Source organism: Salvelinus fontinalis, chromosome 7 (genome assembly GCF_029448725.1).
Source record: "Salvelinus fontinalis isolate EN_2023a chromosome 7, ASM2944872v1, whole genome shotgun sequence".
Lineage (NCBI taxonomy): Eukaryota > Metazoa > Chordata > Actinopteri > Salmoniformes > Salmonidae > Salvelinus > Salvelinus fontinalis.
The window spans coordinates 60,185,356-60,201,495 of NC_074671.1; the positions used below are offsets into that span (position 1 = coordinate 60,185,356).

The following is a 16,140-nucleotide window of genomic DNA, read 5'->3' on the forward strand; positions in this document are numbered from 1 at the left end:
AGTGGAGAGAGGAGGATAGCGGGAGTGGAGAGAGGAGGAGAGAGATTTGGATAGAGAGAATGGAGAGACGTGGATAGAGGGAGTGGAGAGGATAGAGGGAGTGGAGAGGATAGAGGGAGTGGAGAGAGGAGGATAGAGGGAGTGGAGAGAGGAGGATAGAGGGAGTGGAGCGAGGAGGATAGTGGGAGTGGAGAGAGGAGAATGAGAGAGTGGTGAGAGGAGGAGAGAGGACGATAGAGGGAGTGGAGAGATTTGGATAGAGGGAGTGGAGAGTATAGAGGGAGAGTAGGAGAGAGAGAGGGAGTGGAGAGAGGAGGATAGAGGGAGTGGAGAGGGGAGGATAGAGGTAGTGGAGAGAGGAGGATAGTGGGAGTGGAGAGAGGAGGAGAGAGATTTGGATAGAGAGACTGGAGAGACGTGGATAGAGGGAGTGGAGAGGATAGATGGAGTGGAGAGGGGAGGATATAGGGAGTGGAGAGAGGTGGATAAAGGGAGCGGAGAGGGGAGGATAGAGGGAGTGGAGAGAGGAGGATAAAGGGAGTGGAGAGAGGAGGTTAGAGGTGGATAGAGGGAGTGGAGAGAATGGAGGGAGTGGAGAGGATAGAGGGAGTGGAGAGGGGAGGATAGAGGGAGTGGAGAGGGGAGGATAGAGGGAGGGGAGAGGGGAGGATAGAGGGAGTGGAGAGGGGAGGATAGAGGGAGTGGAGAGGGGAGGATAGAGGGAGTGGAGAAAGGTGGGTAGAGGGGGTGGAGAGGGGAGGATAGAGGGAGTGGAGAGGATAGGGGGAGTGGAGCTGACAAAGGCATCTACTGGAGTGGGGCCCATTCTGTAGTAGCCCCCCCCTCTCTCTCCCTTTGGAGCTCAAACCTCCATAGCATCACTAGTTAAAACCGGAGACCATTCTGCGTGGCATTGAGATCCACGTATCTCAGTTGGTTGGAGCGCGGTGGGTGTCGGCAATGCAAAGGTTGCAAGTTGGATTTCCACATGGGCCATCAATATTGATTTTCTCCCAAGCAATACATGGGAGAAACATGTGGTTTGGAGGCAGGAGGTGAGGTAGGCAGGAGAGTAGGGAGGCAGGAGGTGAGGTAGGCAGGAGAGTAGGGAGGCAGGAGGTGAGGTAGGCAGGAGAGTAGGGAGGCAGGAGGTGAGGTAGGCAGGAGAGTAGGGAGGCAGGAGGTGAGGTAGGCAGGAGAGTAGGGAGGCAGGAGGGGAGGTAGGCACAAAAGCGTAGCTCGCTCCGTAGCTGGGAGGGAAAATCTATCGGATACAAGAGAAGCCACTGTTCTCTTTTTCTGATGTTGTCCTCCTGGATCAATGCAGGTCTACTGCGAGAAGACTCCCACAGAGATTTACCTGAGGGTTTTTCTCGGTCTTCTTCCTGCTGCTCCTTTCTCTCCCTCTCTTCTCCTGTGTGTGTGTGTGTGTGTGTGTGTGTGTGTGTGTGTGTGTGAGTGCGTGCGTACTTACCACACACGGCGCTGCCGTAAAACTCCCAGTAGATGCCTTCGTCAGTGTCTTCACGCCCCTTCAGGTCGGAAAAATACTCTAGAGAGATGGAGACACGTTACAGCTATTAACAGAGACAGAACAGAGAGAGAGATGGAGACACGTTACAGCTATTAACAGAGACAGAGCAGAGAGAGATGGAGACACGTTACAGCTATTAACAGAGACAGAACAGAGAGAGAGATGGAGACACGTTACAGCTATTAACAGAGACAGAGCAGAGAGAGATGGAGACACGTTACAGCTATTAACAGAGACAGAGCAGAGAGAGATGGAGACACGTTACAGCTATTAACAGAGACAGAGCAGAGAGAGATGGAGACACGTTACAGCTATTAACAGGGACAGAGCAGAGAGAGAGATGGAGACACGTTACAGCTATTAACAGAGACAGAGCAGAGAGAGATGGAGACACGTTACAGCTATTAACAGAGACAGAGCAGAGAGAGAGATGGAGACACGTTACAGCTATTAACAGAGACAGAGCAGAGAGAGATGGAGACACGTTACAGCTATTAACAGAGACAGAGCAGAGAGAGAGATGGAGACACGTTACAGCTATTAACAGAGACAGAGCAGAGAGAGAGATGGAGACACGTTACAGCTATTAACAGAGACAGAGCAGAGAGAGATGGAGACACGTTACAGCTATTAACAGAGACAGAGCAGAGAGAGAGATGGAGACACGTTACAGCTATTAACAGAGACAGAGCAGAGAGAGAGATGGAGACACGTTACAGCTATTAACAGAGACAGAGCAGAGAGAGATAGAGACACGTTACAGCTATTAACAGAGACAGAGCAGAGAGAGAGATGGAGACACGTTACAGCTATTAACAGGGACAGAGCAGAGAGAGAGATGGAGACACGTTACAGCTATTAACAGAGACAGAGCAGAGAGAGAGATGGAGACACGTTACAGCTATTAACAGAGACAGAGCAGAGAGAGATAGAGACACGTTACAGCTATTAACAGAGACAGAGCAGAGAGAGAGATGGAGACACGTTACAGCTATTAACAGAGACAGAGCAGAGGGATAGATGGAGACACGTTACAGCTATTAACAGGGACAGAGCAGAGAGAGATGGAGACACGTTACAGCTATTAACAGAGACAGAGCAGAGAGAGAGATGGAGACACGTTACAGCTATTAACAGGGACAGAGCAGAGAGAGAGATGGAGACACGTTACAGCTATTAACAGAGACAGAGCAGAGAGAGAGATGGAGACACGTTACAGCTATTAACAGGGACAGAGCAGAGAGAGATGGAGACACGTTACAGCTATTAACAGAGACAGAGCAGAGAGAGATGGAGACACGTTACAGCTATTAACAGGGACAGAGCAGAGAGAGAGATGGAGACACGTTACAGCTATTAACAGAGACAGAGCAGAGAGAGATGGAGACACGTTACAGCTATTAACAGAGACAGAGCAGAGAGAGAGATGGAGACACGTTACAGCTATTAACAGAGACAGAGCAGAGAGAGATGGAGACACGTTACAGCTATTAACAGAGACAGAGCAGAGAGAGATGGAGACACGTTACAGCTATTAACAGAGACAGAGCAGAGAGAGATGGAGACACGTTACAGCTATTAACAGAGACAGAGCAGAGAGAGATGGAGACACGTTACAGCTATTAACAGAGACAGAGCAGAGAGAGATGGAGACACGTTACAGCTATTAACAGAGACAGAGCAGAGAGAGATGGAGACACGTTACAGCTATTAACAGAGACAGAGCAGAGAGAGATGGAGACACGTTACAGCTATTAACAGAGACAGAGCAGAGAGAGATGGAGACACGTTACAGCTATTAACAGAGACAGAGCAGAGAGAGATGGAGACACGTTACAGCTATTAACAGGGACAGAGCAGAGAGAGAGATGGAGACACGTTACAGCTATTAACAGAGACAGAGCAGAGAGAGAGATGGAGACACGTTACAGCTATTAACAGAGACAGAGCAGAGAGAGATGGAGACACGTTACAGCTATTAACAGAGACAGAGCAGAGAGAGATGGAGACACGTTACAGCTATTAACAGAGACAGAGCAGAGAGAGATGGAGACACGTTACAGCTATTAACAGAGACAGAGCAGAGAGAGATGGAGACACGTTACAGCTATTAACAGAGACAGAGCAGAGAGAGATGGAGACACGTTACAGCTATTAACAGAGACAGAGCAGAGAGAGATGGAGACACGTTACAGCTATTAACAGAGACAGAGCAGAGAGAGATGGAGACACGTTACAGCTATTAACAGAGACAGAGCAGAGAGAGATGGAGACACGTTACAGCTATTAACAGAGACAGAGCAGAGAGAGATGGAGACACGTTACAGCTATTAACAGAGACAGAGCAGAGAGAGATGGAGACACGTTACAGCTATTAACAGAGACAGAGCAGAGAGAGATGGAGACACGTTACAGCTATTAACAGAGACAGAGCAGAGAGAGATGGAGACACGTTACAGCTATTAACAGGGACAGAGCAGAGAGAGATGGAGACACGTTACAGCTATTAACAGAGACAGAGCAGAGAGAGATGGAGACACGTTACAGCTATTAACAGAGACAGAGCAGAGAGAGATGGAGACACGTTACAGCTATTAACAGAGACAGAGCAGAGAGAGAGATGGAGACACGTTACAGCTATTAACAGAGACAGAGCAGAGAGAGATGGAGACACGTTACAGCTATTAACAGAGACAGAGCAGAGAGAGAGATGGAGACACGTTACAGCTATTAACAGAGACAGAGCAGAGAGAGATGGAGACACGTTACAGCTATTAACAGGGACAGAGCAGAGAGAGAGAGAGCAGAAAGAGAGAGAGCAGAAAGAGAGAGCAGAGAGAGAGAGAGCAGAAAGAGAGAGCAGAGAGAGAGAGAGAGCAGAAAGAGAATGAGAGAAAGAGATGTATATTTTTGTAGACGTCTGGCTCTGCATTGGTGAGACACAGTGATAAAAATAAAGGAAAAACCAGAGGACAGAGAAAGCCGCTGCTGCAGATGAGGAAAAGAGGCCGTATAAACCTTCCCCCCCCCCCCCCACCCTGGCCCCCCGCCCTCCCTGTTCCCCCACCCCCACCCTGGCCCCCGCCCTCCCTGTTCCCTCTGACACACACTGCCTCACGGTGGAACAGGCGGAGCGCGGCAGTGTGTGTGTGCTCAGACATGCATCTCTAATCAGATTCCACTCGGGAGCCTTCAAAGCCGCTAGAGAGCCATGCACGCTCTCACACACACACACACTTAAACCACCGGGTGTTCATTCCACCGAGTGTTCATTTAAAAACAGCTCCGGCTGCTTGGACAGCAGGTCACTATGTTTGCATTCTGCGTTTGTGTGTTTATGTATGTGTGTGTGTGTGTGTGTGTGTGTGTGTGTGTGTGTGTGTGTGTGTGTGTGTGTGTGTGTGTGTGTGTGTGTGTGTGTGTGTGTGTGTGTGTGTGTGTGTGTGTGTGTGTGTGTGTGTGTGTGTGTGTGTGTGTGTGTGTGTGCTTGCGCACAGGGAGCCGGTGTGGGAGCGGGGGCAGCTGTGCGGGGGCTTGGCGTTGGGTGGGTAGTGTGGCAGTGCCAGAGGCAGCAAGGGAGTGTTGTGCCAGCTACAACCATTCAGGGATTCAGCAGTTAAGCCTCATTAAAAACTCCACGGAACGACAGAGAGGCAGAGAGAGGCAGAGAAAGAGAGAGAGACAGAGAGAGAGAGAGGCAGAGAAAGAGAGAGAGACAGAGAGAGAGAGAGGCAGAGAGAGAGAGAGGCAGAGAAAGAGAGAGAGGCAGAGAGAGAGAGAGGCAGAGAGAGAGAGAGGCAGAGAGAGAGAGAGGCAGAGAAAGAGAGAGAGACAGAGAGAGAGAGAGGCAGAGAAAGAGAGAGAGGCAGAGAAAGAGAGAGAGGCAGAGAAAGAGAGAGAGGCAGAGAGAGAGAGAGGCAGAGAAAGAGAGAGAGGCAGAGAGAGAGAGAGGCAGAGAGGGAAAGGAGAGAGAGTGGCAGAGAGGGAGAGGTATTAGGGAGATGGAGAAAGGAGAGAAAGGAGAGAGAAAGAACGAGGCGATGGAAAGTAAGAAAGTGTGTGTTGTGTTAGCTGCTGATTAGAGCTCCCAGGGAGAGGGAACACATTGGGGGAGGAGGTGGAAATCAGACTGGCAGACAGCACATCCAGACAAACCTGACGATTTACCACGCCCCCCTTCTCTCTCGCCCTCTCTCTCTACTTCCTCTCGCTCCATCTTTCATTCTCTCTCTAGCTCCTTCACGCTTGCTCAGCCTCGTTCCAGTTCTCTCTGTCACACTACTCCCCCCCGATATTTCATTCTCTCTCTCTAGCCCTTCACGCTCCCTCCATCTGTCTTTTAGTCGTACTCACTCTCTCTATTTCACACACTCACTGTCTCTAGCTTCCTTGCGCTTGCCGTGTCTTCCGCTCGCTCGGTCTCTCTCTAACGTGGTCTTACACAAAGCCTGGGAGTTGAGACGGAGAGAGGAAGGGAACGAAGGAGGAAGAGGATACTACCCTGCAACGCCACTGAGTGTGTTCATCTGTTAGTGCTGGCGTGTTGTATATATGCCTCTCTGCAGCGTGTGCGTGTGTGTGTGTGTGTGTGTCAGCAGGGTATAGCTGAGCACTGCGCTCCCCATAGCTCTAAATGACAGCCTGGCTCTGTGGCCGTGCTGCTCTGTGGCCGTGCAGCTCTGTGGCCGTGCTGCTCTGTGGCCGTGCTGCTCTGTGGCCGTGCTGCTCTGTGGCCGTGCTGCTCTGTGGCCGTGCTGCTCTGTGGCCGTGCTGCTCTGTGGCCGTGCTGCTCTGTGGCCGTGCTGCTCTTTGGCCGTGCTGCTCTGTGGTTTGCGGGGGAAGCAGCCGTTTTAAATGCTAAGTGGGAAGTGGTGATTAGGGGAGGAGAGCGGAGGGAGAGCAGAGAAGAAAAGAGAGGTGCTGGGCTCTGATTGCTACACCCGTCCACCCCTCCTTCTGCCCCCTCCTCTCCCCCGGCTCTCTGCTCTCCCTGGGTAATGTGGGTCACGATATTGCAGCACTCAGCGCCCAGGGCAGTGTGTGTGTGTGTGTGTGTGTGTGTGTGTGTGTGTGTGTGTGTGTGTGTGTGTGTGTGTGTGTGTGTGTGTGTGTGTGTGTGTGTGTGTGTGTGTGTCAATGGAGATACGTCTCTCTACCGACACACACCGCCTCTGTATTACATCACCACCTTACTTCCAGCTCCACACACAGACACGGAAACACACGGCTATTTCAGCTGTTGTCTTGTTTCCCTGCTCAGTCCAAAGGCATTTGGGAACGAGGGATCTACCTCGCAAATAAACAACAGGATTAGGACACAAAATCCCAGAGAATCCCTGTAGAAGGCCTAGAGGCCAGGGAGGGAAGGCCAGAGAGGGAGAGAGAGGAGAGTCCAGGGAGGGAGAGAGGAGAGTCCAGGGAGGGAGAGAGGAGAGTCCAGGGAGGGAGAGAGGAGAGAGTCCAGGGAGGGAGAGAGGAGAGTCCAGGGAGAGAGAGAGGAGAGTCCAGGGAGGGAGAGAGGAGAGTCCAGGGAGGGAGAGAGGAGAGTCCAGGGAGGGAGAGAGGAGAGTCCAGGGAGGGAGAGAGGAGAGTCCAGGGAGGGAGAGAGAGGAGAGTCCAGGGAGGGAGAGAGAGGAGAGTCCAGGGAGGGAGAGAGGAGAGAGTCCAGGGAGGGAGAGAGGAGAGAGTCCAGGGAGGGAGAGAGGAGAGAGTCCAGGGAGGGAGAGAGAGGAGAGTCCAGGGAGGGAGAGAGAGGAGAGTCCAGGGAGGGAGAGAGAGGAGAGTCCAGGGAGGGAGAGAGAGGAGAGTCCAGGGAGGGAGAGAGAGAGAGAGTCCAGGGAGGGAGAGAGGAGAGTCCAGGGAGGGAGGAGAGGCCAGGGAGGGAAGGCCAGAGAGGGAGAGGAAGAGAGTCCAGGGAGGGAGGAGAGGCCAGGGAGGGAGGGAGGAGAGGCCAGGGAGGGAGAGAGGAGAGTCCAGGGAGGTAGAGAGGCCAGGGAGGGAAGGCCAGAGAGGGAGAGAGAGGAGAGTCCAGGGAGGGAGAGAGGAGAGTCCAGGGAGGGAGAGAGAGGAGAGTCCAGGGAGGGAGAGAGGAGAGAGTCCAGGGAGGGAGAGAGGAGAGAGTCCAGGGAGGGAGAGAGGAGAGAGTCCAGGGAGGGAGAGAGAGGAGAGTCCAGGGAGGGAGAGAGAGGAGAGTCCAGGGAGGGAGAGAGAGGAGAGTCCAGGGAGGGAGAGAGAGGAGAGTCCAGGGAGGGAGAGAGAGAGAGAGTCCAGGGAGGGAGAGAGGAGAGTCCAGGGAGGGAGAGAGGAGAGTCCAGGGAGGGAGAGAGGAGAGAGTCCAGGGAGGGAGGAGAGGAGAGTCCAGGGAGGGAGAGAGAGAGAGAGTCCAGGGAGGGAGAGAGGAGAGAGTCCAGGGAGGGAGAGAGGAGAGAGTCCAGGGAGGGAGGAGAGGCCAGAGAGGGGGAGAGAGGAGAGTCCAGGGAGGGAGGAGAGGAGAGTCCAGGGAGGGAGGAGAGGAGAGTCCAGGGAGGGAGGAGAGGAGAGTCCAGGGAGGGAGGAGAGTCCAGGGAGGGAGAGAGAAGAGAGTCCAGGGAGGGAGGAGAGGAGAGTCCAGGGAGGGAGAGAGAGTCCAGGGAGGGAGAGAGAAGAGAGTCCAGGGAGGGAGAGAGAAGAGAGTCCAGGGAGGGAGAGAGAGGAGAGTCCAGGGAGGGAGAGAGGAGAGTCCAGGGAGGGAGAGAGGAGAGTCCAGGGAGGGAGGAGAGGAGAGTCCAGGGAGGGAGAGAGGAGAGTCCAGGGAGGGAGAGAGAAGAGAGTCCAGGGAGGGAAGAGAGGCCAGGGAGGGAGAGAGAAGAGAGTCCAGGGAGGGAGAGAGAAGAGAGTCCAGGGAGGGAGAGAGGAGAGGCCAGGGAGGGAGAGAGAGGAGAGGCCAGGGAGGGAGAGAGAAGAGAGTCCAGGGAGGGAGGAGAGGCCAGGGAGGGAGGAGAGGCCAGGGAGGGAGAGAGAGGAGAGTCCAGGGAGGGAGAGAGAAGAGAGTCCAGGGAGGGAGAGAGAGGCGAGTCCAGGGAGGGAGAGAGGAGAGAGTCCAGGGAGGGAGAGAGAGGAGAGTCCAGGGAGGGAGAGAGAGGAGAGTCCAGGGAGGGAGAGAGAGGAGAGGCCAGAGGGAAGAGAGGGAGGAGAAGACAAGGAGGGAGGAGAGGAGAGGACAAGGAGGGAGGGAGTGCTCCTAGTGGGTTCTGGGGTGCTCCTAGTGGGCATGCTTATGTAAAATAGTATCAACTCATCAACACTTGAGGATTAGTGAGTGGAGAGAGGCAGAGGCAGAGAGGGCTGGAGCTGAGGCAGCACTGTGGGCCACCGTGGAATTGAACTGAAGGGGGAAATTCTAATCCCCCTTTTTGCCTAAATGAATTGGATTTGTTGTGCGTTTTCTCTCTCTCTGGGAAGCACAGATCAGGTTAGGTGAGTGGAGTGGACTAGGCACCGTTTGGCAATCGCTGCTGGAGTGTGTGTAAGAGAAGGAAAGTGTGTGTGTGTGTGTGTGTGTGTGTGTGTGTGTGAGTGAGAGAGAGTGTGGGATAGTGTGTGCGCCAGAGCAGGGCTGATTAATAATGCCCTGAAATAGCCGGGGAGGTGAACGGATGGAGGGAGGAAGAGAGGGAGGGAGAGAGGGAGAGAGGAAGAGAGGGAGGGAGAGAGGAAGAGAGGGAGGGATGCTAGCTCACTGCGGTTCTCTCAAGCACTCAATGGAACGCTGTCCTCTACTTCCCCTTGGTATATCTCCTCACCATCCATTTAAACTGTGTGGTGCCTGGGTGTGTGTGTCTGTCTCTGTGTGTGTGTGTGTGTGTGTGTGTGTGTGTGTGTGTGTGTGTGTGTGTGTGTGTGTGTGTGTGTGTGTGTGTAATGAGGCCGTCAGTTCCCTGTGCTGGCCCCCAGAAACCGCTGGGTTGGGCCAGAGCCAGAACACACGTAGGCAAAGCGGTGTTTTGAAAGTTCGTCATTGGCTTTGATACACCGATTGGTTAGCGATGATCCAATCGCCGGTGACTTTGTTTTGTACAACACCCCTGATTTTGCCGTCCCCACCAACGACCTCCCTGACGGCAGTCTCAGACTGAACTATGTAGGGAACATAGAACAGTGGAAGTATTCCGTTTGAGTCGTCAGGAAACCTCTCTCCCCCTCACTGCACCGCTCACAAGGGCCAGCCCTTAGAGGACGACCCCTCTACAGCTGTTGCTAAGTAACCTGATAGTGGGGTAACGCGGGGCAACTCCCGAGGATGATACTGTGTCCCCACAGATGAGGACCACAAAGCATCTGTGAAGCAGTCTCACCAGAGAGGAATCCCTCCATGCCGTGGGAGTGCGTCATGCGGAGGAGGCTGCGGCCAGAGTATGTAGCCAGGGTTGGGTCAGCTCCGTAGGACAGTAGCAGACGGACCACTTCCAGATGGTCATTCTCCACCGCGTCATGGAGGGGCCTGGGGGGAGGGAGACAGACACGCCACGCACACACTCGCGTTATGTACAGAGCCTTGGAAGGTAATTGTCCATGTCCACATGTCTGGCCTGTGTGTTAGTGAGAGAGAAAGTGAGTGTCCATGTTTAAGTGTGTGTGTGTGTGTGTGTGTGTGTGTGTGTGTGTGTGTGTGTGTGTGTGTGTGTGTGTGTGTGTGTGTGTGTGTGTGTGTGTGTGTGTGTGTGTGTGTGTGTGTGTGTGTGTGTGTACCTGGTGCCTTCCTGGGCGCTACAGTTGACGTCGGCACCGTGCTCCAGCAGGTGCTGAGTGATAGCAAGCCAGCCACGTGCACATGCCTCGTGCAGCGCACAGTAGCCTGCGTTGTCACGGTGATTGACGTCACACACCCTGTTCTCCAGGCAGTACAGCACTACATCCTAGATAGGACACAGAGAACAGAGGGGTTAGGGTCTCCACAGACAGGGGACAGAGGGGTTAGGGTCTCCACAGACAGAAGACAGAGGGGTTAGGGGTCTCCACAGACAGAAGACAGAGGGGTTAGGGGTCTCCACAGACAGGAGACAGAGGGGTTAGGGGTCTCCACAGACAGGAGACAGAGGGGTTAGGGGTCTCCACAGACAGGAGACAGAGGGGTTAGGGGTCTCCACAGACAGGAGACAGAGGGGTTAGGGGTCTCCACAGACAGGAGACAGAGGGGTTAGGGTCTCCACAGACAGGGGACAGAGGGGTTAGGGTCTCCACAGACAGGGGACAGAGGGGTTAGGGTCTCCACAGACAGGGGACAGAGGGGTTAGGGGTCTCCACAGACAGGGGACAGAGGGGTTAGGGGTCTCCACAGACAGGGGACAGAGGGGTTAGGGGTCTCCACAGACAGGGGACAGAGGGGTTAGGGGTCTCCACAGACAGGAGACAGAGGGGTTAGGGGTCTCCACAGACAGGGGACAGAGGGGTTAGGGGTCTCCACAGACAGGGGACAGAGGGGTTAGGGTCTCCACAGACAGGAGACAGAGGGGTTAGGGGTCTCCACAGACAGGGGACAGAGGGGTTAGGGGTCTCCACAGACAGGGGACAGAGGGGTTAGGGGTCTCCACAGACAGGGGACAGAGGGGTTAGGGGTCTCCACAGACAGGAGACAGAGGGGTTAGGGGTCTCCACAGACAGGAGACAGAGGGGTTAGGGGTCTCCACAGACAGGAGACAGAGGGGTTAGGGGTCTCCACAGACAGGAGACAGAGGGGTTAGGGTCTCCACAGACAGGGGACAGAGGGGTTAGGGTCTCCACAGACAGGGGACAGAGGGGTTAGGGTCTCCACAGACAGGGGACAGAGGGGTTAGGGTCTCCACAGACAGGGGACAGAGGGGTTAGGGTCTCCACAGACAGGGGACAGAGGGGTTAGGGGTCTCCACAGACAGGAGACAGAGGGGTTAGGGGTCTCCACAGACAGGAGACAGAGGGGTTAGGGGTCTCCACAGACAGGAGACAGAGGGGTTACGGTCTCCACAGACAGGGGACAGAGGGGTTAGGGTCTCCACAGACAGGGGACAGAGGGGTTAGGGTCTCCACAGACAGGGGACAGAGGGGTTAGGGTCTCCACAGACAGGGGACAGAGGGGTTAGGGTCTCCACAGACAGGGGACAGAGGGGTTAGGGGTCTCCACAGACAGGAGACAGAGGGGTTAGGGGTCTCCACAGACAGGAGACAGAGGGGTTAGGGGTCTCCACAGACAGGGGACAGAGGGGTTAGGGAAGTTCATAGGGCTCTGAATGGAATACGGTGCTTTAGTCCACATCTTCCAGTTCCATTTAAAATTCCATTCAATTCAATGAAGCTTAAAAGAAACAGATACATACTGACACGGGTGAAATTCATCAACAGCCGTAGGAAGTTAGATTTAGATCAAACCGACGACACATTTGAATGAGAACAATCTCTTGGGTTCATTAGTCTATTTCTTAGATCCAACTTAACCCTAAACCTCATGTTGTTCCTCAGTATAGTACCTACTACACTATCTGTATCAGACTGACTCAACACTACCTAGACCCCATGTTATTCCTCAGTATAGTACCTACTACACTATCTGTATCAGACTGACTACACCCTACCTAGACCCCATGTTATTCCTCAGTATAGTACCTACTACACTATCTGTATCAGACTGACTCAACCCTACCTAGACCCCATGTTATTCCTCAGTATAGTACCTACTACACTATCTGTATCAGACAGACTCAACCCTACCTAGACCCCATGTTATTCCTCAGTATAGTACCTACTACACTATCTGTATCAGACAGACTCAACCCTACATAGCCCCTCTTAGCCAGTCCTAATATCAAGTATGTACTACACTATCTGTATCAGACTGACGCAACACTCTTAGCCAGTCCTTCTAATATCAGAAGATGGTGTCCAAGAGAGATCGAAATGGAACTGGTCCAGAGAACTGGATCTGTGCGGTTCTCATCCCTCATCCTCTCAACCAAGGCAGTGGAAGGTAAGCCATTACAGGAGCCTCCGCTCTGATTCCCATCTCTATGCAAATGCTGTGGAGTGGTCGCCGAGCCTTTCATTTTTCAATAAGTCTTATCAAACGGCTGCCTGGGCGGCTCAAAATAGCCCAGTCAATCTGTCCCTCCTGAACGGTCCCATATATTTTCTACTAACATCTGGGTAATGGATTTGGATGGCTGTGTGTGATGGCTCAGGCTGGCCAGTTATGGACCATATCCACAATGGCTGCGCAGTTGCTCCTAAAAACCTGGGATTCTGAGCCACTGGAGAGTATGTTTGAGCCGGAATGCCTCCTAGCAGAGAGATCCTTTAACCCAACAGCAGGGAAGCAGGGGCCATTAAATTGTTTCTCCCCACCCAACTCCATTCAGTAAAGGGGATTAAACCAAATTGAATTCAGGTTTGGAATTTTAAAAAATGCCAATTATTTTTCCATTGAGGAGGGATTCAATTTCAATTCACTTACTTTGACTTTCTGTGCCTGGCCTTAAGAGGCCCTTTATTTACGTCCCCAGCCTCAGATGAACTTGTGGATACCACTTGTATGTTTGAGTCCAGAATGAAGGAAGTTAGAGGTATGCTCTTCTGGGCATTGCAAAAACTCTAGTTAGCAATTACAGTTGCGCTAGTTAGCAGCTTCGTTCAAACTGCACGCGGAGACAAATACATGGTATCCAGGAGTTCTTCTGACTCCTGGGAAACGTCGCCAAAATCCGTAAGTATCCCTTTAACATGACTCATGTCATGAGTCACAGTGGCAAAGAATTATAATTAATTGCAATTCTATAGACAGTTTGCTGACTCCAAGGCCTGACCAAAGCAATGAGAATATTTTATTTATTTATATAACCTTTATTGAACTAGGCAAATCAGCTAAGAACAAATTCTTATTTACAATGATGGCCTACCAAGAGGCAAAACGCCTCCTGCGGGGACGGGGGCTGGGATTAGAAATGTAAATATAGGACAAAACACACATAACCACGAGACACCACTACATAAAGAGACCTAACACAACAACATAGCATGGCATATGAATGTATATACCTAAAAAGTCCTCGATAACGGAAATATGTAGTCCTGTAGTATATTGTTAATGATAGAATTCAGTCAGAATGAGAACAGCAGAATACAGCCAAATAAGCATTAGGTCGACAGCAGTCTCTCTTCTGTCTATGTGCTCATTTACCTGTGTCAGACAGCGCTGCGCAGCGCGGCTGGCATCGTAAACAAACCACACACACCCTTCCAGTCAGCCCAGTGTGGCTAGCATCAAACCACACACACAACCACAGACAAACAGAAGGAACCAGGGTAGCGAAGCGTGGAAAGAGAGAGAGGTCCAGAGAAAGAGAGTGAGAAAGATAGAGACTAGCAGCAGCGCTCCACACAGAGAGCAGAAACAAACATTAGCATTCAGCTAGCGTAGCGCTGCTTTGACGTGCCCTCCCTCCCGACCCGTATTCATAGAATTCATTCACAGCTCCCCACCGCCGTGCTGTGAGCTGCGAGCACACACACACACACACACACACACACACACACACACACACACACACACACACACACACACACACACACACACACACACACACACACACACACACACACACACACACACACACACACACACACACACACACAGAATGTCTGTATCTTTAGATACAGCGTGGTCGTGTGGCTGCCGTGGCAACAAATGAGTACAACTCCTGCTACTGCCAGTGCCGTGGCAATTTAAGCGCTAAACAGCGAGAGCTTGCATTGCGGTTGGCATGCCTGGTGGACAACAAAATAGACCATAACACAGTACACAGTGTTCAAACGACCAGCAGCCCCCACTCTTCTCAAATGGACTCTTCTCCAAAAAAACTGCTCACCAACAGTGGTCAAACATAGGCCCTACAGTCCCTCTCCACTCAAACACACTACTTCAACTCAAACACTTCAGCGCTGAAAGCAAACGGTGTCCTCCGCCTCGTTGCTCAAGAGCTGCTTTATAGTTGTCTACTACCGTGGCGCGGTAGCTACCAGTCTACCACCGTGGCGCGGTAGCTACCAGTCTACCACCGTGGCGCGGTAGCTACCAGTCTACCACCGTGGCGCGGTAGCTACCAGTCTACCACCGTGGCGCAGTAGCTACCAGTCTACTACCGTGGCGCGGTAGCTACCAGTCTACCACCGTGGCGTGGTAGCTACCATTCTACTACTGTGGTGTGGTACCTACAAATGTGGTGCAGTGTCTACTACTGTGGTGTGGTAGCTACTAGTCTACTACTGTGGTGTGGTGTCTACTACTGTGGTGTGGTAGCTACTAGTCTACTACTGTGGTGTGGTAGCTACTAGTCTACTACTGTGGTGTAGTGTCTACTACTGTGGTGTGGTAGCTACTAGTCTACTACTGTGGTGTGGTGTCTACTACTGTGGTGTGGTAGCTACTAGTCTACTACTGTGGTGTAGTGTCTACTACTGTGGTGTGGTAGCTACTAGTCTACTACTGTGGTGTGGTAGCTACTAGTCTACTACTGTGGTGTGGTAGCTACTAGTCTACTACTGTGGTGTGGTAGCTACTAGTCTACTACTGGGGTGTGGTAGCTACTAGTCTACTACTGGGGTGTGGTAGCTACTAGTCTACTACTGTGGTGTAGTGTCTACTACTGTGGTGTGGTAGCTACTAGTCTACTACTGTGGCGTAGTGTCTACTACTGTGGTGTGGTAGCTACTAGTCTACTACTGTGGTGTGGTAGCTACTAGTCTACTACTGTGGTGTGGTGTCTACTACTGTGGTGTGGTAGCTACTAGTCTACTACTGTGTTGTGGTAGCTACTAGTCTACTACTGTGGTGTGGTAGCTACTAGTCTACTACTGTGGTGTGGTGGCTACTAGTCTACTACTGTGGTGTGGTAGCTACTAGTCTACTACCGTGGCGCGGTAGCTACCAGTCTACTACTGTGGTGTAGTGTCTACTACTGTGGTGTGGTAGCTACTAGTCTACTACTGTGGTGTGGTAGCAACTAGTCTACTACTGTGGTGTAGTGTCTACTACTGTAGTGTAGTAGCTACTAGTCTACTACTGTGGTGTGGTGTCTACTACTGTGGTGTGGTGGCTACTAGTCTACTACTGTGGTGTGGTGGCTACTAGTCTACTACTGTGGTGTGGTGGCTACTAGTCTACTACTGTGGTGTGGTGGCTACTAGTCTACTACTGTGGTGTGGTAGCTACCAGTCTACTACTGTGGTGTAGTGTCTACTACTGTAGTGTAGTAGCTACTAGTCTACTACTGTGGTGTGGTGTCTACTAGTCTACTACTGTGGTGTGGTGTGGTAGCTACTAGTCTACTACTGTGGTGTGGTGTGGTAGCTACTAGTCTACTACTGTGGTGTGGTAGCTACTAGTCTACTACTGTGGTGTGGTAGCTACTAGTCTACTACTGTGGTGTGGTGTCTACTAGTTTACTAATGTGGTGTGGTAGCTACCAGTCTACTACTGTGGTGTAGTGTCTACTACTGTGGTGTGGTAGCTACTAGGCTACTACTGTGGTGTAGTGTCTACTACCGTGGCGCGGTAGCTACTAGTCTACTACTGTGGTGTAGTGTCTACTACTGTGTTGTGGTAG

At 52.2% G+C, this 16,140-nt stretch overlaps 1 protein-coding gene across 3 annotated transcripts in view; it reads right to left on the reverse strand.

The window, feature by feature from the left end:
* The window catches only part of LOC129859942 (BCL-6 corepressor-like), a 118,356-nt gene that overhangs the window by 12,045 nt on the left and 90,171 nt on the right, over positions 1 to 16,140 (reverse strand). For all 3 annotated transcript variants that reach the window (XM_055930205.1, XM_055930204.1, XM_055930203.1), the window contains 3 exons: positions 10,262 to 10,428; positions 9,868 to 10,013; positions 1,475 to 1,552 (listed from right to left, as the gene is read on the reverse strand). In XM_055930205.1, coding sequence (XP_055786180.1) covers positions 1,475 to 1,552; positions 9,868 to 10,013; positions 10,262 to 10,428 — 391 coding nt within the window. The remainder of the gene's footprint in view (positions 1 to 1,474; positions 1,553 to 9,867; positions 10,014 to 10,261; positions 10,429 to 16,140) is intronic.